The sequence below is a fragment of the Typopeltis vanoorti genome, chromosome 1, assembly GCF_054136105.1.
Source record: "Typopeltis vanoorti isolate ZY-2024b chromosome 1, IOZ_Tvanoo_1.0, whole genome shotgun sequence".
Taxonomy (NCBI): Eukaryota; Metazoa; Arthropoda; class Arachnida; order Uropygi; family Thelyphonidae; genus Typopeltis; species Typopeltis vanoorti.
In genome coordinates this window covers 115,126,587-115,153,565 of record NC_143549.1, presented here as the reverse complement: position 1 = coordinate 115,153,565, position 26,979 = coordinate 115,126,587, and the positions used below count along the sequence as shown (strand labels likewise).

General features: G+C 35.0%; 1 protein-coding gene across 1 annotated transcript in view; it reads right to left on the bottom strand.

Annotated features, from left to right (window-relative positions):
- LOC150110332 (macrophage mannose receptor 1-like) overlaps positions 1 to 26,979 on the bottom strand; it is a 54,023-nt gene that overhangs the window by 23,022 nt on the left and 4,022 nt on the right. The window contains exons 2-7 of the mRNA XM_090396021.1: positions 23,286 to 23,454; positions 17,207 to 17,338; positions 8,711 to 8,833; positions 6,910 to 7,067; positions 5,656 to 5,698; positions 4,839 to 4,973 (exon numbers count right to left, since the gene is read on the bottom strand). Of these exons, the coding sequence (XP_090252147.1) occupies positions 4,839 to 4,973; positions 5,656 to 5,698; positions 6,910 to 7,067; positions 8,711 to 8,833; positions 17,207 to 17,338; positions 23,286 to 23,454 (760 nt within the window). The remainder of the gene's footprint in view (positions 1 to 4,838; positions 4,974 to 5,655; positions 5,699 to 6,909; positions 7,068 to 8,710; positions 8,834 to 17,206; positions 17,339 to 23,285; positions 23,455 to 26,979) is intronic.

Genomic DNA, 26,979 nt, shown 5'->3' with positions numbered 1-26,979 from the left:
AGGGATGGGCCACTACTCAGATCATTTTCGACCTTTATTGAGGTCTCGTCAGTGGGAGCCATAACCAGAAGGGGTGATACTAAGGCAGAAGCAATGGAGAGGTCATATTTATACTTAATAAATAAATAAATAAATAAATAAATAAATAAATAAATAAATAAACTTTCAACATCTTTCGCTAAATCCAGAGTAAATTAATAATCAGGTGGTACACCTTTTGGCAACTCGTATAAGTAAATATGACCTCACCATTGCTTCTGCCTTAGTATCACCACTTCTAGGTTTGGCTCCCACTGACGAGACCTCAATAAAGGTCGAAACCAGTCTGGGTAGTGGTCCTACCATTAATGCATAGCATCATTCATGTCTGCAAAGAGATGTGCTTTGCATTATGGGAGATACTGAGACAAGGAGTGATGAGAGCTTGGTCCATCTTTACTACGAGTTCGTCCGAGTTTACTTCAGTATTGACTCAATCCTGAAGACTTCAGGCGAAAATATTGTTTGCCTACACTTTGGTAAAGGATTAAACTGCATTTTTCATAGTCTTACCAAGTGGAAAATAAACTTCCAACTTTAGAGAAGCTCTTTACTTACACATTGGTAGAGCATTTTGAGCATCCTGGGGGTAGGATTTTCTGGCGTGGCCTCTACCAGGGCCTTGTAGGTTAATGCTTTTTCCTGGAATATAAGCGGTTCTGCTTAGTGATTGAGTACAACCTCCGGTGTGTTGGACGATCGTTTGTTCACAACGGATAGAGTGGGCTACGAAACCGGCTAATGTTTAGAGAAGCTTTTAATTATACTCTGCCTGGGATCTAAAGAAAACCAAAGAGTTCAAAACAGTTGTAAAGCCATTGAAACCTTATCAAAATTGACTAATATAAGGCGAATACATAGACGTGGACCTTTTTCATCTTTAAGTCCCACAACTCGTGAATTGCGGGAAGTATATTCGAAAATGATTATTCGGTTTCTCATTATTCTTTACATGAAAGGGTGAAGAACACCCTAATATTATAATATTTCTGAAATGATATATTCTGTTGTATAATGATATTGATTATGTTGATGATAATAAACTGTAATTAAATTGGCATAATACAGAATACGAGTCTGATGCTACTGACGCTACAGAATATGATGTCATATCTCACCTTTATATGTCTGACAGATGAATGCTTTCCTCTCTCCACAGAAATGATCGTTCCACTTTCCGAAGCGGGAATTTTCGAACATCATCTCGACACATTCTTCCTATATTGTGAAATAAGGTGAAATTTGATAAATATATATATTTTTTTAATAAAAATTTAAATATATATATATATATAAACTCTGAAGATTACTCAAATAAAATGCTTGAATTACTACAAAGTGACACCTACTCAATACTTGAGATAGATCCAACTGGGGAACTTCAAAATCGTACCAACAACTTATTGAAAACTACCACTGAACTGTCTCGAAACGTTCGCTTGTCTCTACGCTCTCTCCATCCTCTTATTCCGCGCATATATGGAGTTCCAAAAATCCATAAGGAAAACATCCCACTATTTCCCATTGTAGAAGGTATTGATTCTCCAACGTATAAACTTTGTAAAAATCTTGTAAAATACCTCAAATGTTTTTGAGGTAACCTTCATCCTTTATCAATTTAATGAAGATGAAATGATGGCTAGCTTCGACATAATTTCCTTGTTCACTATTATCCCAACAGACGAAGTCATAACATTATTCAAAGACAAGTAATCCAAAAAAATGTTGGCCTTACTTACCCATTGCATCAAGTTCGGTTACTTTAGATTCCAAGATACTATATACAAGCAAAATCATGGTCTGGCGATGGGTAATCCTTCATCCCCTGTTCTTGCAATTTTTACTTGGAGGATTTTGAAGCCAAGGCTATCTCCTCATTTGCTTTAACACCTAAAGTTTGGAAACGTTATGTGGATGACACTTTTCCTCATAGCCATGGACATGATTCCCTAATGGATTTCCTGGAACATCTTAATAGTCGACATCCAAGTATAAAGTTCACAGCCGAGCTTGAAACTGATCCGCCGCTCTTCTGCTAAACTTAACATTTCGATGTATAAAAAGACTACACATACCAACAGATATCTTCATAGTCAGTCCCATCACTTCCCTCCCAAAAACTTGGAATAAATTCTACTTCGGGATGACCCAAATGAACTTCAAAAAGAAATCACCTATCTCAAAACTACTTTCGTACTTAATGGATATTCTGAAAGAATTATTGAAAAATTCCTTCTTAATCCTCCTAGTCATTACACAGAAGAAATAAATACATTTAAAGGCAATATATCTATTCCTTAAATAAGTTCAGTTTCACAAATATTAACCCAGATTCTAAGAAAATACAATATCAGAACTTTGTTCACTCCACTTCCAAAAATCTGCTCCTTAATAAGCCACCCAAAACCTTGTCATCATCATCTTAAATATCCTGGTGTGTACAAAATATGGTGTGATTGTGATATTCCTTACTTTGGCCAGATGGAAAAATCTGTCGAATTGCGTATGGAGGAACACATAAGGGACATTACTTACAAGAGATAGCGAGCCAGCGCCTTTATCAAGCCATATCCTTTTCTCAGCTGATCCTAATTATGAAATCGCAAGTCATACATTCCGCTCGGACAGATCTACTTAAATCTTTCGTTGCCATGATGAATGGAGAGAAAATTGTAGCATCTAGGGAAATCATCCTAAACCCTGAACATCTAAATAATAACTTGAGCTACAACCTCCCAGACAGTCATTCAGTTGTAATCATGTACTGGCGTTCACGTGATGCTGCAAGCACGCACTCTCCCAACAATGCCACAAACGAAATAACAGCTTTAAACACAACTGCAACGTTCTCATGCTAATTATGTATAGAGACTCTCTATGCTGTTCATAGTTTTTTTCACCTATATATATATATATATATATATATATATATATATATATATATATATATATATATATATATATATATATATATATATATATATATATATATATATATATGAGGGAAGAAAAACCTTTATTGAGGTCTCGTCAGTGTCAGCCAGACCTAGAAGTGGTGATACTAAGGCAGAAGCAATGGAGAGGTCATATTCTTCACACATCTTTATACATATATTCTTCACACATTTATATATATATATATATATATACAGGGTGTTCGGGATAAATTTGACAGTTTCGTAAGGAAAAAGAAAATCTTCTTTGTATCTATTAAATTTAATTAATTGACAAAAAAAAACATTACAGGCAGAGTTAATTACAATACTATCAACAAGATTTACTCAAAATAACCACCATTAGCATCGATCACAGCTTCAATTCTGCTTCGGAACCTCGAACAAGCTGATGCTACAGTCTCCCTGGGAAGGGCCGCAAAAACTGTTTTAATTTTATCCATTAACTGGGCTTTTGTATTACTGGAAGTGCGATTGGTGTCTTTTTCAACTGCGCCCCATACAAAATAATCCATGGGGTTAAGGTCTGGGGAGTTTGGAGGCCAAACATTTGGACTGGTGAAGTCGTAGAAATTTTCAGACAACCATTTTTGACTTTTCCCAGAGGTGTGGCAAGGGGCCGAATCCTGCTGCCATACATACGGCCTACCATTGGCTACCCTTGTTATCCAGGGCTTGACTACAGTTAGCAACTCCACGAACAAAGCCCGAATTCCAATGCCAGGGTTCTTCAACACCTGTTCCTGCAGATTTGCGAGGAATTCTGCTGTACGAACGCAATCAGATCGTCTGCTAGGGATCTTTCTTCTTGCTACATCCTCGTAGTCACCATTGCAAGTCTCTAGTTCATGCCTGATTGTTTTTACTGTATTCAGGGAGCATTGGGCAGCAGTCGTAATATCCTTATTTTGATGGCGGGCACGAATCATCATGATACAAGTTATTCTCTTCCATGATTCAGGTGGGTTCCAGCTATCCATCCTTTCTGACATCTTGTATATGAATGAAGAAGGGTCCAAACTTTTAAATGAAGAGAAGTGTGTGTTAATACATGTAACTTACGGAAAAATATAATTAATTATAAATATGTCAAATTTATCCCGAACACCCTGTATATATATATGAAAAAGATATGATATCTTTTTCATATATATAAATATGATATCTTTTTCCCATATATATATGGGAAAAAGATATCGAAAGTGCTTGAGAAATCTTTAAAAATACTTAAATGATGCGATATCAGAATGCGTCCCGCGAGGTCGAAGAATTAATACATTAGTAGTGATAAAGATGTGCAATTTAATTAAGCAAGAGATTCGTAAGAATAAAGATGATAAGGAAGGAAATCCTGTATGCATAAATATGTTAATTATCATATGTTAATTATGATAATTATAAGCAGCAGGCCAAGGGAGTCACACCTATATAGGGAAAGCTGTATCTGAGCTTGAAATGAAACCTTAAATCAAGATAAAGACGACAGAAAAAAATGTTATCATTATTATTATTATTATTATTATTATTATTATTATTATTATTATTATTATTATTTGACACCTCCAGGGAGTCCAAAGACTCATCGAGGGAGAGTGTGCCAACAGCATCGAACGATTGGACCCTTTCCAACTACTAGCCGCACTCAAACTTACTTAACTGAGCCATTAGTAGCAGAGAAAGAGAGAATGAATTTGAAAGAATAACTCTACTGATTGCAAATTGTAAACGGGTGACTGACGCAAATGTGATTGTTCAAGTAATGAGTAACAACTTTGCTAAAGCTATCAGCCTGATATATGCAACGTTCAACTACCTGCTACATCTGCACTGTGTAAGAAAACTCACATGTATCAGGAGGAGTCCTGTTTCCTGTTTCATTTGATAATAATGGCTTGTCATCTGTGTATCTTATTGCAAATATCTGCCTATCTGCAATCTTTGTTCCCTCTTTGGAATTCTCCAGTACTTCTTTTAACATTGCTTCGGAATACATGTTAAATAAAATATGTATTCCGAACATGTAAATAAAACTTCTCTCACTTATTATTCTTAACAATCCAATCGCATCTCTGTTTCCCTACCATTCCAGAATTCAAACTGATCTTCTCCAAGAAATTCTTCCACCTTAGATGCAATTCTACGTGTTGGAATTATTATCACTATTTTTGTTGTATGGGAAATGAGCCTTATTGCTCTGAAAGGATTTTAGAACAATAAGAATAATTCTTTTTTTGTTTGTTGTTGTTATGATATAAATGTTAAGATCATAAATTCCTTTAATAATTTTCCTTTGTTATAAATTAAATTTACTATTTTGGTTATTTCTTCAGTTCCTTTCTTCTGAAGTTGTTTCAGGAATTCTGCAGGTATTTCTTCTATTCCTTCTGCCTTTCCACATTTTATTTCTCTAATGGCCATTTTTACTTCTGTCTTCAAAATCTCTGGGACTATATCATCTTCATTTACCTTCCTTATATCTTCTAATAGCAACTCATTTGGTATATTTCTCTTGTCATATAGATCTTCAATGTATTCTTTCCATCTCATTAGGATTTTATCTTATTCAGTTATGATTTTCCCATTTTTATTTTCTATGCCTCTAGATCGAATTCCATTTCTCTTGTGATTCATGCTTCTTGCTTTTTCGTACAAAAGATCTTACCTTCCCACTCTCTCATAATTTTCCAATTCTTCAACTGTTTCAACTGTTGAAACAGTTAAAATTCAATTGAAAATTCAACTGAAATTCAATTGAAAGACTTCAATTGTTTTTTAAGCCAATCTTCTCTACTTCTTTCTGCTTCCCTTCTCAATTTGTCATTCAGGGTTCTATATTGTATTTTCCCTTCTGGGGTGCCTTTAGTTTTCCATTTTCTTCTTTCATCCATTAGAGAAATCATCTCATTAGTTATCCAAGTTTTTTTTTTATTCTTTTAGCTCTTACATATCCAATTTATTCCTCTGCAATCTTCTTTATTTTCTCTTTATCTTGTTCCCATTTCTTTTCTGGATCTTCAGTTTTGACAAACGTTGTTTCCTCTTATTCTTTCTCCAGTCGATTTCCATATTCCTTGGTATTTTTTAAAATTTCTCTAAGTTCCATTTTTTTCCTTTTCATAGCTTCTTTTATTTTCTTTAGTTTAACATTTATTTCCATGAATAGTAGGTTGTGGTCAGAGTAAATATCAGATCCAGGATACGTGCATGCATTTTCAACACTATTCTTGTATCTTTGCTTTACTATAATGTAATCAATTTGATCTTTCAGTATCATCTGTTTTTTTTTCCATGTGTATAGGCTTCTCTTAGATTTTGTAAACCAAATATTCGTAATTATTAGCTTATTTTCTTTCCAGAATTCCAATAACCTTTCCTCTCTCTCATTTCTATTACTAGTCCGCATCTTCCCACTACACTCCCATCCTCTTCTTCTCCCACAACTCCATTCCTGTCTCCCATTATAATCATATAGTCGTTTCTTTTTCTACCTTAATTAGTTTTTGTAATTGTTCGTATATTTCCACTATTTCCTCATCTGAATTGTCAGTTGTTGGCATATATACCTGCACTATTGTTATGACCACCGGTTCAGCTTTCAAATTTACTACCATAATCCTGTCATTCAGATAATTTATGTTAATAATGCTCTTTGCTGTTCTTTTATTAAAATCAAGTGCAACTCGTTTTTGCTTTTTATCTCCACCTGAGTAAATTACTCTTATTTTGTTATTATTTTGGGACGGGAGGGGGGTGTATGGTTTCTTAGTAAATTTAATTCCTCCAGTTTTAATGTAAGAAATTTGCATCTTAATTCATAAAATATTATTTAATAGGCGCTATTAAAACATCTGGTATATATAATAAGTTTGTGGACAATTCATTCTATCCCGTAGTAATTCTTTATATTTATTCTCACCTTGCTATAGCGACTCGAATGAGATGGTTCCCTGTAGTCCCAGTTCACATAGCCCACGGGAGATCTGTCTATCCAGATAAATGATGAATTAATTATCCCGTAGGAGAGTCCAATCCACGCGTTTGCATGGTAGTCAACAATTAGGCCAGCAACTAAATCTAGACAATGGTAGTTGAAAAGAACAAATGTAAAAGTAAAATAATTGAACACATTTTAGTGATAATTTTATTTCAATTACCGTTTTACTTACAGAATGATCACATTAAAAAAAAGAAATTTTCTTAAAGCTTTGCATCAGATAACATGCCTCCAGTTTTAAAATATGCGATGATTAGTAAGTAATAAGCGGTTTTCTGGAATTTAATACTGCTAATAAAAAAAATAACTATTTTTGTGTATCAAATTGAAATACTTTACACACAAAAAGTAGTAAAATATTCTGTACAGTTCTAATGTAATTTATCTGACCCAACTGACATAAGCATTGCATTCAGTTTCAGATGTTTTATATTTTCAGTTGTGGGAATGTCAATCGCAAAATATTACTAGCACCGAAATGAAAGATGATGCTACGTTCCAGTAACACAAATTTACAAAACATCATTTTGTTTAGGAAATTTCAATCTTCAGTTTGATTAAACTTGACACTAACACTTCTTATTCAAAGTCACAAGTAGCTTTTTCACAGAACGTTGGAATCTATTATAGTAAAAAGCACTGTAGTTAACAAAATTTATAGTTATCGTTAAACTGGTAATATAGGTACATGTATACTGTACCAATTTGTGCTGGAAGGCAAGAATTTATTCACTGACATTTCTACAAATACTTCCTAGAAATGCCAGTGAACGAGTTCCTTCTTCCGCTATAAGTTGGTACAATATACAAGAGGTTTCAATTCTGTTATCGACCATAATATTATAAAAAAAAGTAGAGGCTCTGCATTATAAGGGAAGGGATAGGCGAACATTTAGACGTGCAATGCATGACACTGACAATTAATATTCCTTACTGTCTAATCTCTCATGAAATGCACATTTTAGGTGGAATTCTTCAAAGAGTAAGAGATTTAAATTGTGTTAGCAAATTCCTTTTAGATTAGATTAATGATACGTGAGAATGCTAGTTTCAGAATTATGATGTAATCAGAATTATGCTAGTTTCATAACGTAATTATGTTATGAAACCAGCAATTAATTTCATGTGGCATGAAATAAAGGCATGTTGCTCTAGAGAATAGTATTCCCATCTAGAATGAAAGATTCTTAAATATCATTCGTAAATTATTTATTATTTATAAATTACTGTATTTCCGTAATTCATAAATAATGATTCAGCAGATGCAACTAATTACGTTTTCCACTTCTGAAAAAAAAAAAAAAGAATATTATTTTGTTTCTACTAGATTATATTTTTCTCCAGTCAGCTGCTTGCAAATCCAAATTGAAGGTTATACTTATCCACCTCACTCTGCGGGTATACACTTGTTTTCTCCTTCTAAGTGTGCGTGAACACTAGAAGAAAGAAAGTTAAAAAAAAATTAAAAAAAAACGAATAAGCTTATCTGAACAGAAGTCAAAATGCCTTCACATTTCCTGCCCATACATTTTTAATTTTCTCGACTACTGAAATTCCTGCTAAATATTTTAAAGCATTTATTTCCTGAAATATTCAGGAATTATTGTAAAGAACACGTTCTCTCTCTCTCTTGCACTCTCTGTCATTCTGGCATATGCAGAAACGCACGCAGGCATCATTTCATTTCAACATGTGTGAATAATAACCCGCATATTCTACTTACCTTGTTCTTTCTGACTATGGACAGATGCCAAATTCCCACCTAACGATCCGCATTTACTTGCAGCAGATTTCCAAGTTTCTTTCCTACTTTCATCTTTGCCAAAGGCCTTAAAGCACTTGTTTCCTGCAAATATATGTAAAAGAAAGAAAGAAAAATGTAGCATCCAAAAAAGCGAATGTCTGACACGTTTAAATTTCAGTATATGTGTCGATCAATAAATTGAATAAATCTTATGGAACATCTAAAATAAAATTACTAATGCTTAAGCAATAATCCTTGTATCTATAAGTTAAAGACGTGAATTCCGTTTACCATATATGAAATTCTCAGTTTAATAAGTTTCGATATTTCTTTTGATTTGTGATCCGAGAGTTTCTAAGAGAATTCAGCCGATTTTTAGATCAATTCCACACATGAAAGTTACACCACTCTTAATCTAACAGCTCCGCATGTACAAAATCTATAGTAGAACAGAGTCGTGTGAGAGTTATGGGGAGATAGTGTAAACTCTGATCTCATCATTAGAATTTGTAATGGAATCGCCATGGAGAATATTTCACCTTTAAATAATTACACGGTTTTAGAAATGAGAAAAGTAACAAAATAAAAATGAGGGATTCTAGAAAACTATAGAAGTATTCAAGTCAGTGAAAAGAAAGTGATTATTTAGTATAGGAAGAATGCTTTGGGATAAGTACAGATCAGTGGGATTATCCTACATCTGTAGAGAGAGAGAGATTATGCACAATACACACAGTGAATGCTTTAAAAGAATTAAATAGGAAACCGGTGACTTATTTGCAAACCATAGCAGGTAGATAATAAGATAGTAATTAAGAGAACAGGCTTTAATAGTAGACTTGCCCAAAATATCCTATAAATGTCAAGAGCAACCATTCAAGTTTCATCGTACAGTTCCTTCTTTTGCCAGTAGGTGCGTAATGTAAGAGGAACTGTGCAGAAACATGCGGATTGAGCCAGATGGCTGTTTTTGATATTTCCATCACTTTTGAGAGCTGAGTACAATGAAAGGATACCTTGATGGCTTACATGTGTTTATTTATTACGGACTAGAGAATGAAATCTTGCTTCCATGTAGTAGTCTAGATGTCACTTAAACATGGTAATCCATTTCTGTTCACAGCAGGAATTATGAGCTGTGTTCTTGTTATTAATTTAAAATAACGGCCGAAGTTTCTAAATTAATGAGGACAATGTAGAACAACTCTGGATTATATGGGTAGAGAAGCGATATCTTTCGATAAAAATGAAATGGTACCACTAGAGATTTGAGAAAGGTAGAGGTTAAAGCACAGAAACCGTGCTCAGTAGAATGGATATGTAATATATCATTATTAACCCTATGGCCATTCACAATTTACGTGATTTCATTACACCAAAAATACCTAAATTGTTACTTCCCATTTTTATGAAAATGATGAAAGGTTTTGTATTTCGTCCTTTCGAACACAAATTTGAATTAGTTGATGGTTATTACGTGTACGTTGCTGAGTTCGCTGACTGTCAACATACACTTCTTGAAAAAAGTCAACCACGTTAGAGTGTCAGGAACAAAAGCAATGACATTCAACAGACATTCGTTCCACAAGCGTACGATAGCGATCAATTGGGGTGATGGACCATTCTTCCTGTAAGCAAGTAAAGAGACACTAGACTGTCATGGCGCGGACATTCTTTAACCTCATCCGACACTCCAGTTAATGCCACAGATGTTCATAGGGTTGAGATCATGGCTCTGTTGAGGCCAAACAAGTGTGGTGATGTTCATGGTCACAAAACACACATTTACAGAAACAATAGACTTATGATTCGATTAATTGTCTTGCTGAAAGAGACAATGGTCGGTTGAGCAGAAACGCTACATGTTTATAGTTCAATATTTGTGGCCAAACAAACACAGTCCCGAGACCAAACCAAGAAAAACAGGATCAGACCATTATATTGAAACCTCCAAATTTTACAGCTGGAGTTACGCACTCGTGCAAGAGACGTCCATAGTCATCCGTCACATTCACACCCTTCCTCCTGTTCGACAGAGATAGAACCATGATTCGTCGCTCCATAACACAATTGTCCAACTTCCTTGTCCCACTGTTCAAGCTATTTGCAATACTGAAGACAACGCTCCATAGTGTTCGGATAATTTAGAAATGTCATATTGTGGTCGGATTCGTCTTTCAGTTTGTTGTCCTGAGATGGCCTAATTTGTCAGCAATTTGTCGAACATATAGGAGTGTAACATTGCATATTTTCACAATGCCTCTTTTGAACTCCGTCAGTTTCATTCTCCCAGCGATTTCACGTGGAAACAATCGCACTGACTTTGGGGCATCATATTCCTTCAATTTATAAAGGCTACAAACACATGGCACGATTAACTTGCCCTTGAGGGTATCTATTGGCTTCTTCCGAAGCAGGGCATATCTAACACACACACACACACACACACACACACACACACACACACACACACACACACACACACACACACACACACACACACACACACACACACATATATATATATATATATATATATATATAGAGAGAGAGAGAGAGAGAGAGAGAGAGAGAGAGAGAGAGAGAGAATATGGCTAGTTGGCGGTGTGTGGCGCACAATTTGGCGAACAGTTCGATGAATTATTAAGCAATATGTATAGAAGGTAAGATTTCCCTCTGGGGATTTGGAGGAGGCGTCACGTAAAAGCACAACTTCATCATCAATAACAACAACAACTTAAATAATAACAATAGCTCCTTCGTTTTATAGGAGACATCGATGCGGGGCACCTGATCGTAGTGGAAAACCTCCCTGTGATGGTAGTGGCCCTTTTCATTTTTCTTCTTGTTCGTTTCTTTTCTTCCAGACCATCACAGGGATCAAACGCCCTGCCACTGTGCTTACGGTGCATTGCGACCATTGACATCTGGAAATGGGGATTCTTGTAGTCTTGGACTACCTTGGCCTCTGCTTTCATGATGAGCAGTCATTTATGGCCCCCTGCCAAGATCAATCAGTTAGTTAGCTTACCTGTAAGAGCAAGGGTAGGGGCAACACAAGTCTCCCCACTGACTGGGGTAGGGATCCAAGAGTTGCTGTAGTGCTAATATAGCGCCCGGAGTTGTCTTATCATTCCACTCCCGAACGCACTCATATCCTGCCGGTTATTGGGCGTCCACGTGTGGCTCTGTGGTGGGGTGAAGAGAGGTCTGGCACTGAAATAAATACTCCATGAGCATGAATTATTCACAAACGTTTTATGTGCTGAAGCAAAATCCCAACCAAGTAGTTACTGTAGGTACAGTATTTACAGTAACAGAAGCAAGAAATAAACATATCGTATGATATTAGTATAATTGTACGAGTGTGTTGATCATTCATCTTACAGGTGAAAAGCCAGTGGGGAAATATCACGATTCTTTATTCAAAACGTTTAGAAAGACTAGACGAACCTCACAAATCTGATTTGAAAAAATGCTCTATTTTGTGAAAACATTTTGTCAGCAACATTCCTAGAAACTATAGAGAGTATTCCATTAATGGATGGAATACTAATAACAGTAACACCTCATAAAGCATTCAATTCCTGCAGCGAAATGATATTAGAATTGAATCTCCTTGATATCCCTGATGAGGAGAACTCAAAAATCAGGGAGTGACTGATGTGAGATGCATTTTAACACGGAGAAATGATCACCTCGTTCCAACGAGGAACATCTCCCCTACTTTTGATACACCTAAGCCTCCAAGATCTGTAAAATTAGGGTGACTTAGATGTGCTATTATAGTGTCCATCTCTATTCTGCGAAGATACTTTGAAAATCAGAAATTTGGTCATTCCCAAATTGCCTGTCGTGGTTCTACCACTTGTTCCTGATGTGGAAGGAAAGTGCGTGATAACAGTACTTGCTCTGCAAAAGAAGTTAAATTTGACATCTGTCAGAGAGATCATCGAGCTTATTCTCGTGGAAGTGGAAGGATGAAAAAGAAATACCAAATACTAAAACAGAACAAAATATACTGATTGATCTTACAAACATCTCGCCTTCTACTCTTCCACTGCCTCTTTCACTGCTGACTGCTCAGGAAATCACTGAAACGTCGAATAGAACATATGTAAAGAACAGGAAAGATTACTTTCCTGTTCTTTGCACAATGTCTTCACAGGAATCAGGTTTACCACACGGATGTCAATATGGAAATTAGACCAGGTTGACTGGAACACTTTTTCTCACCTTGCGAAATTTAACGCCGATTACCATAAATCGTATACCGGTCAATGAAGCTATAAAATGCATAGCAGAATGCATTGTCCGGCAGCAGCAGCCCATCCCGAGAACATGATTTCGATTTCCGCTCTATCGAAAGCCAGACGTGATATCCATTCTCTGTATATCAATACAGAGAATAGGGTATATTTCTTAGCTACTCTTCCACATCAAACTTAGTAACATTTAAACGTATTTTGGTCAATGCACGTTACATGAGACGTCACAGTCGAAAACAATCATAGATCCAATTTATCTCATCAATCAAGCAAATGACTGGTGCAAATTCTTTGAGATAATATATTGAAAGCGATAGGCAGATATAGAACACGCTGTTTGCCTACCATATAACATAATGAAAGTGTTTTTGCTGATCCTTAAACTATGGCAGACGCTTTGGAAGAAAACGTTGCTAGAATCTCAGAAACAGTTTCATATCCTCCTGAATTTTTAATACTGAAAAATCACCAGGAGAAACAATGCCTAAATTGTCCTTAATAAACGGCTACAATCAACCATTTCTTAATGAGGAACTTTTGGATCTTGGCATAAGTCACTTGTCATTACTGTCCCAAAACCAGGAAAGGATCCAAACAAGCAAATAATTATAGATCTATTCTTCTAACCAGTTGTCGTTGTAAGATATTAGATGGTTAATGTCCTACTTCTCTAATATTTAGAAAGCAATGATCTTCTCTGCAATACACAATGTGTTTTCCGTAGACTTCGTTCAACTTTAGACAAGTTTAGTAACTTGTATAATATGGGTTTCTGAAATACGCCTGGTTTCAATTTTCTTGGACATGGAAAACGTTTATGACACAGCTTGGATATACAGCATATTAAAAGACCTCTATAATGTGGCTCTCAGAGGACAACTTCGTGCATTTTTAAAAACTGTCTAGGCGAACCTTCAAAGTCAGAGTAGGAAGTATGCTATATAGGCTATATAATCAAGAACACGGTGTTTCCCAAGGTTCTGTCTTAAATGTGACACTTTTTGCAATCAAAGTTAACTCAATCACTAAACAGCTTCCTCCCATTGTAGACAATGCTCTATACGTCGCTGACTTCACAATTTACTGTCACTCTCATAACATGCGGGTAATTGAAAGAAAACTTCAGCAAACAATCGATCATGTTTCTCTGTAGGCTCTTAGTAATTAGTCGAGGTTTCCTACAGAAACAAAACCCGAAAAAAACGCACTCTTCACCCAGATCCTGAATTATGAATGGGATGAACTGTTATTCCAGTAGTTACAGAAGCCAAGTTCTTGGGATTGTTCTTTGAGAGCAAACGCACATTCTTTGCACACACATTAGTCAACGACGAGAAAAGTTCAAGCGAGCATTAGATCGTCTTCGCACTGTAACCTTTACTTAGTGCGGTTCCGATCGAACTTCATTGCTTCGGCTTTATCCTGTCCTTATACGTTTAAAGCTGGACTACGGATCTCAAGTCTAGGATTCTGCAAGGCAGAATAACCTGCGAACCCATTCACCATTAGGGTATACGTATATCTACTGGTGCCTTTCGCACATCACCCACTCAAAGTCTTCATGTTGAATCAAATGAACCAACTCTGTCACAGACGAAAACTGCTATCTCTTATATACACCCTACAGATAAAATCTCTACCTGTTCATCCGACCTGGACTAGTTTCTTTTGTTTACGTTTGGAAGTTAATTGTAACACGCGTTAGACTAACGTAGGCCTAACGCGTTAGACCTTCTAGTATGCGTGAGACAATGTAAGGTGTTCATATGAATGTTGCCAATAGTGTTGTAGCTTTGCTACCCTGTTGTAGCACCCCTGTAGGGCAGATTTGCACTGCATTCTGCACCTTCTCACTTTATCAGCTACAGAAATATCTTACTTCATCATCATCATCTCTCTCTCTCTCTCTCTCTCTCTCTCTCCCCTGCAATTTTGAATGCGCATGATTCAAGAATTGATTCCTGTGTTGGCTGTGCTGCTGTGTTTCCTGACATGAATATCTCCAACCAGATCCCCCTGAGTTCAGTAATTCTACAGCAGAGTTGCATGTCATTCAGCTTGCACTTGTTCATATAAAAAGAAACCGCTACCCAAACTGTGTAATATATACATATTTACCTTTCGAATTCTTTACACGCTAGCTCTTTTCCTACGTTTAATCCACGTCCAGTGTTGTATGAGGCGTTACACCCGTTGCACAAAATGAAAACCCTCAATTTTGATCTTCATTTCTTCTCGATTCCCACCCACATTGGAATTAAGGGAACTGAAACTGCAGATGCAGGTGCCAGATCACTCATACTTTCTTGCCGTATTGTTTGACAGTACCATATACTCGTACAGACTATAGACATGTTATAAGATATGACATTTAGCCTGAAAATAAGTATTGGCAATTTAGTAAACGTAGAAAGAGAAGAGAGAGGAAATTGTTTTTGCTAGACTCCACTTAAATCACAGTAATCTTACACAAGCATTGTAAAACAAATTATATAACATTAAGCTTGAAATTAAGAATAGGCATTCTGGTCAAAGTAGAAAGAGAAGAAAGAAAGTATTCTTTGCTCGGCTCGACATAGGTCACGGTCATCTAACACATTCTTATTTCTGAGGCTGATGACCCTCCCATGTGTGGAAAATACAATACAAGTTTCACTACTTGTAATATTCTGGTGGAGTGTCACCACTTTTCACTAGAGAGGAATGAAATATTTAACTATTTAGCCAAGCCATTTACAATCAACAGATGTTATCAGACTCAGACTGCCCGATGTTTTTAACTTTCTACAAAAATTAATTTGTATAAAAACATTTGACTATAATTTTGTTAATAGATAGATACTGCATAGGTTAACTTAATTTTTGTAGAATCGTGTAACCTTGCCGTAATTTTGTTTATATATAGATAGTTTATTGCTAAACGTAATTTTTGTGCATGGATATTGTTTAATAAAATCTCTTTGATTACTTATGTAATCGTTGCTGTAATTTTATGTATATGTGGATACGGCATTCATTCGCTTGACTTTTTACATGCATCTTGTTTACTAGTTTGTCTTTGTCTTTGTTTGTCTTTTTCTTTGTCTTTGTTTATCTATTTATGTATTGCATTGTCATTATTTTGGACTTTATGTAATGCTGTAATTACTACAATAAAAATTACTACACGCAATTTTATTTACATGTAGTTACTGTTCACTGGCTTAATGCTTGTACTTGCATTTTTTAACTAGTTCGTCTTTGCTATTTATTTACTGCACGGTCATAATTGACTTCATGCAATGCTGTAACCTAGGCAGTAAACTTTTAAATGTATACTGCATTACTTGGCTTGCATTTTTGTACATGCAGATTGTTTACATTTATTCTTTGACTGTTCATGTATTGCTGTATCCTTTGACCTCGTGTATTACTGTAACCTATACTATAGCTAAGTATGATCTTTGCTGTACTTGCGCCAATAAACAATTAACTATAAACCAATGAACCTGTTTTAAGAACCATGCAGTAACAACTTGATATAATTTTCCATCATAACCGTATGAAATGGGCGTCAGAGAAGTGATCAGATAGAAAGGCGTATTGATGGAGGAAAGACAACCTGAAGAATTCTAATCTTCTTCGGAAAAGGTTATATCTACTGTGGTTGACAAAAAGGATGTGCATTTAATACATCGTTTGGCTCTAGAAATTTCTGATGAATATTCAAACGGATTTCTAACATCATGAAAAAAAGAACCTATCAGTGAAGTCGTATCGAAAGAAGAGATTAAAGAACTATAGAATAAGAAGAAACTGAAAATCCGCCTACTCTATATTTTCATTGCAAATCACAATGACGCCAATGGGCTTTCATACATTATGTTACTTGTTATTGATACATTTTCTTCTTACCGATGTGAGAAAAGAAAGAAAACTCCTATTAGAATCATTTTAGCGTGTTCGATCCTTTTACCCAAGACATCAGGCAAAGTCAAAAGAAATGCAGAATTTAAATTAAAAAAAAAAAAAAATTTTGATTAACTTAAAGTAATATCAGCAACAAAAGTATTCTGTCCAAAGATAATGTTTATGTTATTCAACAATTATCACAATTTTAAAAACATAACTGTTTATTTCAGTTTACTTACATTCTGCTAATGAAATGCATTAAAATAATACTAATCCACTAACATGGAAAATATGAGATTAATGTATAGTCACTTACCATGGGATAGCCAGGTAGAGGGACAGTATCCGGGCATGGGAGTGGTTATGATCTTTTTCTCAGTTGAAGGCGAATATTTCTTTCTGCATATAAAAGGTTTTTCCAAGTAACAATCATCATCATTCCACACTCCTGGAATTTGAAATCAGTTGAATAATAAGTACAGATATATTGCTTCCTAGTAAACCATTTTGCAAAAATGGAACATTCAAGAAAGCTTAAAAATTACAGAAATCAGAGTTATAGTCACTCCGATAAATATCTATTACGCACTTTCTAATGTCAATGAAAGTAAAGACATTTCTTTTTTCACATGATATTATACTACTAATTAATGCCATCTTAACAAATATTGTCTCTTACGTTGTGTATGGTTCTCGTTCAGCATAATTGTAATCAGGGCAAGTTTACAAATGAGACAGGGGAATTAAATGCCGCAAAATAGATAGTATCTTTAAAAAGAGTCCTATATATTATTCCTAGACACATGTACTTGATCTACAAATATCATATTTAAATGATATTGTGTGAAAATTACACAACACGTTGCATTTCATTCAAATGATTGAGAAATCACCATGGTCGTTGATTAAAATTTAGACCAAATATTCATATACTACTAACCATAGTGGTTTTGTTACACCTGATATCTTAGGAATATAGTATTCTCAGCTATCGTGGTGTAACATGAAGAATAAATATCATAAATTAAAACCCCTGCATAAAAAAAGGAATTATTTAATGGAAAATTTCTTGCAGCCAGTAAAATGTATAAAACGTAAGGGTTGTTGTTAAAGTAGCTGATAAAGGAAGGAATGTATTAATATTGTATTATGACTTAAAATAAGGAATTCTAACTAAATAAGTAGCTAACAAAGGAAAGTATAGATTAATATTGTAATACGATTAAAAATGAGAGAGTTAAGTAAATAAGTAGAAAGGAGTGAGTCATAAAATACGTTATGTGAGAGATTAAGTTATTAAGTAGAATTTATAGAAAAAGTTTGAAAGGGGAATAAGTCAGGCTAGCACAAGAAAAGCAAAGCTATCGCATAGGGCCGATCCCCGGATTGAAACATTGAGAACGGGCTTGCCGATCAAATGACGTTTGGTGGGAAAACGCCACCTTAATTGGTCGATGATAAAAAAAAACAAGTAGAAGGAGGAGAAAGGAAGTAAAAAAATGTGCCGTTAGGGGAGCAGCTATAAAAGGGTTGGTAACCCCCAGAGAAATCTCTTTTGGATAGTCGCTTTTGGCCTTGGAGTTTGGTTTTGGTTCCGGTGGAGTTCACGGGGTTTTCCTGAGTGGCGATAGGGGTGATATCTCCTCGTCACAACAAGGAAACGAAAGTGAGCGGGATTCCGATTCCCGTTTTCCCATGTAGGAAGCAAAGGAAAAATTGCCATAGAGTCCTAGAAGAGGAGGGATCTTCTTCGTTTCGACATTAGTGATAACTACGCAAAGCAGAAAGCTGTAAAGAGATCGATGTCCTCGTTGCTAATAGTAGAGCAAATATATGTGTGTTAAAGTATTCCAGAGTTACTAGAAGTTATACCAGAGGTTCGTTAGGAAAAGGATAAAGGCCCATACGAAAAGCTCAAGAAAGGTACTGTAAATCATAACCTATGTTAGCTAGAAATTTGTCTGTGAAAAGTATCGTGATTTCAATACAGAACTGTTGAAGTTATACTAGGACTTTAGTGTATGATAGAATGTGTTATGTGTAGATTGAATAGTATTAAAGATTTGTGAATGATTAAGAGTCCTAAGGTATTTTTGCATGTCTATTATATTGCACAAGATATTTAAATGACATATTTGTGTGTTAGTGCAAATAACGGTATAACAGAATAGTGTAAATTAAGTAATTACGTATCCTAAGAATTGAATGCCTAATGTAATGTATAAAATAATTGAAATGTCACAAGTATGGTATGGTATGTGTTAGCAGTGAATGATTTGTTAATCTACTTCAGTATGAATAATCAGATAGTGTGAATTGATCAGGTGAATTTATGAATTAATATATATGACGGCATAATCACAAATAGCCATATTGCTTGTAATAATTTAATGTTAGTCTATAAGTATTTTAGTTTAGTATTTGAATTGTAACATGTTTAGAAACTTAATAAACCTTTTGTTCAGTGATTAAAGAGTTGTCTGATGTTGCTAATCCAATGCACCGCTTAAAATCATCGTACCTAATCACGCGGGAAAATTTAATGTTGAGGAAAGAGATTAAGAGTCACGACTGCAATAATATTTAAATACTAAGAGATATATTCGAGATTGACTTTCTCCCTATTTATGACAACATAAATGGTGCAGTTGATAACCACTTGAAAATATTGTACTTAGTCACGCGGAAAATTTAAGTTGAGAATCGAGTTAAGTGTCACGACTGCAATAGTTACACTTTCAGATATATTTGAGTTCTTTCTCCTTGTTTATGTATGTAATATCCTAAACTAAATATCCCAAAAGGCGCAGTATAAATACAAATATTAGGGGTACTACGGGGAGCAATAACTTAGATATTAGTATGAGGTTTGGTAAAATCTCGGGCATAGAAGTTAGAAGAATATAGATAAAAGGAATTTGTAAGATTAGAGTAGAAATCGTAAATTGGGACATAACAGTTTAATGCTATGTCTGAGATTTATTCAGAGTTTAATACATATAATTAGAGATACTTTTCCTAGTTGGCCGAGTGATATATTATGATCTGTGAGGGTTAACTATATATACGGCTATAGGGTATTTTACTTGCTGTTTACTTCTGGTTAATTTAACATTACTTTAAATGTTTAGTTTTTCCATAATATGGAAACTTTTCGGTGCAAAGATTCCAATTTTAAAACCGAGAAAAGGACGTAGTGCCGATAAGCGTATTATCTAGCCTCAGTGGAGCTCTCAAGATTTATTGAAGTGATAGCGCTTTCAGTTCATGTCTATAATTTCTAAGCTGGATCACTAAGCTTATCTGTCTTCCTGTTGAACGTACTGCAGAAACGTTGAAGAAATAGAGCCGACATACAGCTTCCCATTCTCGTTAATGTATCTATATTTCATCTGCTCACCAAACGATCGAGTTCTTCCTTTATTAGTTTCTGGAGTCTTCAGAGTTCTTTACAACTCCAGTTTGGCTATACTCGATCGGAAAAATTTCGAGAACAGTGTTTCCCAACTTTACATAGCTGAGGATCAGTTCTTTTTTATATAATTTGTGCATTCCATTACGTATGGAAAATTCACAATTCACAATTCTCAACATGAATGCGTATATACATGCGATATGTACATGTTTAATACAACTAATACTCTGTGACTGCACGCACACACACACACACACACACACACGAAATCCTCTGCAATAACAAATGGACAATCAGAATTGACGGCTGTGCTTCCGACATCACCCGCAGTATCGATTAGCAAAACGCCATGTTTGATTGCAGCAGGATTAAACCAGAGAGAATGTTTATGGAATCTGCAGCTACAATTAATGAAAACACTAATGCGTAATTTCATTTCTTAGTTCGGATGAACGTTCTAATATATTTTATTAATACATAAGTTATATCATAAATACATTTTCTTCTGCTTTTAATACATTCAAACGGATATAACGACCATATAATATTATTATAAAATTTTCTGAATTACCGTATAATGGATTCGTTAATAAGAAGAATAAATTATAAATATTTTAAAGTGTTATTGATTTGTACTGTATTGATTTTAAGGACTAGGATCTGTACTTTTAATTTTTCTTGATGTGGACAAAGAAAGTAAGAAAAAAATTGTCGTAGTTAGTTTAGCTCTCTTATCAAAAAGGGGCAAAATACAACTCATATGAATGTAGATTGGTTAGATTTAGATTTAGATATTTTGATCTGAAAATTTCGATGGAGAGCATGGTGTCAGCTCCTTGTGGTGCCCTCTGGATATTCTAACAACAGCAGCATTTCTTTTTTTCCATCATGGAGACAAATTTTAGTGATTATAGCTATGCTACTGGGTACGTGGAAGTCTGTGCCACTGTTGATTTGGAAATGATGTCAGAGTTGAGAAATGAGAAAACATTCCACTCATTACAAGAGATATTAATATCATCCAATGTAATTTAAATTGTATTGTTACTCCAACAAGCAAAGAAAAATTAAACGAACCATTACTACTAGCTGACAAACATGATGCTGATATTATTTGCATCCAGGAAACCAAACTTCAACAACCAGCAGACTAAACATTAAAATATGTGATATCATATGGCAAGATAAGTCTACTGACCAAAATGGAGAAGGTCTTCTGAGCTATTCCGAAACGTGTCATATAAAGTTGTTGAGCTAGACATAGTAGAAGAAGGAACTGAAATACAAGGAAACCAAATACTGGACCCAAGTAAAAGTCCATTAAACATATTCAATTGTTATCATCCTCCTAACAAGCCTGGACCAAATCTTTCCACTCTATCACATCTCATTTAAGAAAATTCCATTATCGTAGGAGATATGAATTGATATGTGGTTTTAAGGAAATAAACTCAAGAGGAAAAAGCCTGAGTAATTTCTTAGATAAAACAGGAATAATAACTCTCAACAGTCGAAAACCCATTTATCTGTCTCATTCTTATGGTACAAAAGATGTACAAGATATTACTGCAGTGTCTCCAGATTTTCATGGCAAAGCTGTTTGGTCTGTTTTTGAACCAGTAGGAAGCAATCGTACCCCTACTAACCTAAACCCAAAAATGACACGATCAAGTTTTCTACTTAACCCAGTCAATTAAAGATAATTTTCAGGTCAAATCAAACCTACCAAATCCACCATTGCAGTTTTTGTAGCTATTAGCAATGCCTTAACAAGGTGTGGAGTCAGAAACTCTTTTCCAAAGTTTGTGAAACAGAAGGAAAAGCTCTTCTAAATTGTATTTATGACTTTCTAAGAAATAGAACACTTCGAATTAGAATAAATAATATCTTTCCAAGAAAGTCAAAGTAAGACAGTACTCCCTAAAGGCGGCATTTTAAGAGTACACCAGTTTTGTTTTCCATTTACTCAAACATTTAGACAAAAATATAAATAAAGAAATAAAGATAGATATCTTTGCTGATGAATTGGTCATATTCTCAGCTAACGAAAACTTAGAAACAGCGAAAACTTAGAAACTGCGTATTTGGAACAGATTATTTACATAATCTGTTCCAAATACGCAGAGCAAGAGGGCAGCTGTAGAATGCATGTTCTACTGTTTCCAATTGGTAACATATGTCACAGATTGGATTTCCGATGTTAAAGTACCTCCGTTTGATGGCAATGACTGAAAGGCGACCATATCCAAGCAAGACCCTTCCTGTTAGGATACCCTTGGAACTTCATCAAGTTATGAAAGAAAATATTGCTATCAGTACCCAACGTACCCAACTGTGGAACTTGGCAGCGAAAGAGACTAAAGATTTCTTTATAGCAAATTTTATTTTTTTTAATGAAAAGAACGTCAATTCCGGAGTGTTTTAGAGTTAAGCACAGAGTGTGTAGTATTCAGGAACAATCTTAGCTTTTGGACCTTTGTAATCATTAACTCCAAAGGGGAAGATGAAAACCCAAGTAGTACCGGATAAGGTCTGCCCATGTGTGATTAGTTTGCAATATTTTATGGGGAACAGGGAAGATTCCTGAGGAATCTTCCCTGTTCCCAATAAAAGACTGTAGCAGAGGGGAACTCTGCTACAGTTAGAGTTCCCCTCTGACTCTAGCACTACTACTACTAACAGTACAAAAAGTACTGTTAGTAGTAGTGCTACAGTGAGAGGCCTCGACTCTAACTGGATTCGAGTCATCCGATATCATTAGCAGCACACCGCCTCCTCTCCTATCCTCTCTATCCTTCCTAAAAATAATGTACCCTTGACACTCGATACCAGTTAGTAGGTCTGATTCTAATAGCCAGGTCTCACTAATACCTGTAATCTGAGGTCCCAACATATTGACTAAGACAACAAACTCTATCCCTTTGTATTAGTGAATGCGTATACACAAATCAATAAAATTCTCACTTTAATATTTGCTTACCTGAATCGACTGACATACTGACGCATATTTCTTGACTGGTCTCGTTGCTTGGATTATGCATCTTTATAAAATTGAGCGGAGATCCGTCACACCACTCGTACGCGCCATCAAATTCTAAAGCATTGAGGCCAATCCATACCTCCTTGTCTATAGCCGAGAAATTAGAAACCTAGAAGCAAAATACGAACTAGTATTTAAACGACAATTTTAAATTCCCACCTATATTAATCTATTATTTCCAGTTTATGATGATCGTTTTACTTGAGAAGAAGAATAAAAAAAACTCTGAAGTTCTGTAACTTAAATTCTCACTTACGTTTAATATCAACAAGAATACTAAGTAATAACAGTTTGAGTTTATAATGCAATATGACATGCAAGAATTTCGTTAATATCAATTTTGACTGACCACCTCAATGAAGAGCGGAGTCATTCCCACCAACCTAAATTTCCAAATATTATCCTGCGATAAGTTATAACGAATACTTATCGTTATTCGTTATAACTTATCGTTAAATATTAGAAAGAACACGAAAGCATTCGTGTTCTTTCTAATATTTGTCCTAATGTTCGTCTAAATATTAGACGAACATTAGGACGAATATTCGCCATATTAGAAGAGTTGGTTGATGGAATAAACAAAGGCGAAACAGTCCAGATAAAATCAAAGTATGTCAAAAGAAACCTAGTTGGGAAAAGTTCTGTTAACTCTCAAGTATTGCAGGACTAGGTTTTCTGTTTTGCGATGAAAAACAAAACACATAATCTGTCCCTTTATTGATAGGTTTTCAATATCCTCCCTATTTCTTTAAAATGCCTAACAATGTTAATAAGTAAACTTCTAAGCTCTAATTAAAAATTTACTCTATTCTTTGATGACAATTAGGTATTACTACCTAAACGAAATAATAAAAAACCGTTTAGTGATCTTCTAGTATAACATACGTAACTAGTATAAGAATTATGTACGACATAATTTAGCTATTTCTTTCTCATACGTCTATGACTTCCATATATATGTCTCTTGCTGACAACGAACATGAATAAAATGAAATGCAAAAAAGTTTAAAATACTGAAAGACAGTTTCAAATGCACGAAATATGAAAACCAAAGGTTTACTTTAAGTCGACGGTTTCTTCTGCTAATCTATACACATGAGAGATCACAAGACATATTATATAAATCCTGTCATGTGTAAGTAAGCGGATAAGGAGAAAGTAAGATTCATTAGCAAGTTTCTTGAAAAGGAGGGAGGTGGTATTCATTGGAAGAAACAATATGATGTATAGAATGTTCGAAAGAACAGAGGTAGATGAAATGACGGAAGAAATTGGATAGTTTACTCGATATACTGTGTAATTGGAATTTTTATCGATTTTAACCATGGGATGCTCGTGCTAGTGCTACGTAATTAATTAGAGGAAAGAGGGGTAATGGAAGACAAGTTCGTAGGACAGTGCTAGAAAAGTATCTGTGAAGAACTATCCGGAGCAACGAGTTAGAAAGGGATTGCATATTATAGCGGATTGCCCACTTCTGTACACAATCAAAAGTCTTATGGAAGCATCAGATGAGATCACTCCAAATATAAGAACAATTTTATGATATTGTTCTGATATACGATTGATAGTGGTTGGATTGGAGAACTTTAAAGCAAACGAAATACTGAGCTGTTTGGAGGCCGAGTAGGTTCTAGATGTAATATACTTTTTTCTAGCTAATTTGAATGTGAATGTCAGCCAAAGAAGGAGAAAAAGAAACTGATGCTGAATAAAAATTGGAATATTAAAATATAAGATGATGTGAAGTGAGATTTTTATTGTAAATGATAAGACAGCATTGTGACTGAGGAAAATGATAATTTTGGTCTTTTCTATTTTCTCCTTAAGTGAGAGTGATGAGGGCGTGAAGTCTCAAGACTCAAGACACTGATTATGGACAAATATTGAAGAATAAATTATTAAAGAGAGAGAAACCCGTTAATGCATTGGAGGAAGGATATGACATGACAGAGACAGAGAGAGAGAGAGAGAGAGAGAGATACTCCAGCAGTGATAAAGAAATCTGATGAGAATAAGATATTGCCCATGCCAAGCAATCAACGGAAAAGGAATCAGCTAATATGATGAAATTGTCTCGATATCATAACCATTAATTCGCTTGGAAATATGAGGAGGTTTTAAGGTTAGCAAGGCGATGTGCTGTAAAAAAAAAATCGTACAATCCATATTTATTCTGAGCAGAATCCATATCCCTAATTATTCTATACATACTCCATATTCGTATCACTAATTAAATGATGCGTCTGCAAGGTAGTGAAGAATCTTTTTATTGTTAATAATCTGTTAAAAGTATTGATAATTACATTTGCGATTACTGACATTTATCTACCTTTTTCTGCAGTAGGCTGGATAGGCTTGCGTCCATACGTTGTTTGTCGAATTCCAGATGATTATATGAGCTAATACATGTGATAGAGGTTGGATATTATTTATGCAACATAAGATTTGAGTAGAATAACTGGATGGATGGATGGATGGATGGATGGATGGATGGATGGATGGATGGATGGATGGATGGATGGATGGATGGATGGATAACATCTAGACCAGTGATGAGCAACTTCCAACTAGTAACTTGCGGCCCACGGCCCACCGAAACGTTGCACTTCATTTAGTCGAAATGTAAAAATTTTAGCAAAAGGCACAATGTGATATCAATATGACACACACACATTAAGAGGTCACTGGAAAAAGATTTGCTCGCGACGATAGTTCCCACGATTGTGCCATTCGCCTTTGCATTTTCAGTCACGCACGAGTCGTCATACTATATATGTAATTAGTTGCATTATTCTTGAATAAACTTATCGATACAAATTCTTTCAAAACCTAAGCAAATTATAAATTGATAACGGAAATATAATGTTTTCTTTTAAAAAAATTGTTTCTTTACAAAATGTTTTTTTATTTATTTTACAAACAGAACTCTGCGTTTAATCAATGAATTCAATATCTAGAAAACGCAAGGTGTGGAGAAATTCTCAGTTTAACGAAAAATGGAGATGCGACTATATTTTTACTTGAATAAAAGACAATGCAGTTTTCTTGATATGGTGTGAAAAGATATCTGGGAATATAACAGCAATAAGCATTACAAAACAAAAGAAAACATTATTCAAAATGTGACAATTTGCAAGATAGTTGCGCAAAGTCAAAGTGAATCAACTGCAAAAGAAAATGTTATTTTAACTATATACTGCAGTTCGTGCAAGCTACATTGTTAGTAAAATTTTGGCAGAAAGAATGAAATCGTTTTTTGATGGAGAAATAGTAAAACAATGCTTACTAGCGGTAGCTTTCCGTGATTAAAAAGATATAATTTCGAAAATACATCCCTGCGATACAATTTCGCAGGGATATATTTCTAACTTAGAGGAATGGATTTCTTAGGAATTGGATGAAAGCTGCGATATTAGTGATACAGTACGACTTGCTGTCTTTTTGAGAGGAACAGATTCCAGTTTTAACATCACCGAAGATCTTGCATCTTTAGTTCCATTCAAAGGAAGTACTACCGCTTGGACATATCTACAGAAAAGATATTTACAGCGAACTGAAAACTGTTCTTAATCAATTAAATATCCCAATAGAAAAGATCATCGGTATAACAAAAAATAGAGTTTGATTCATG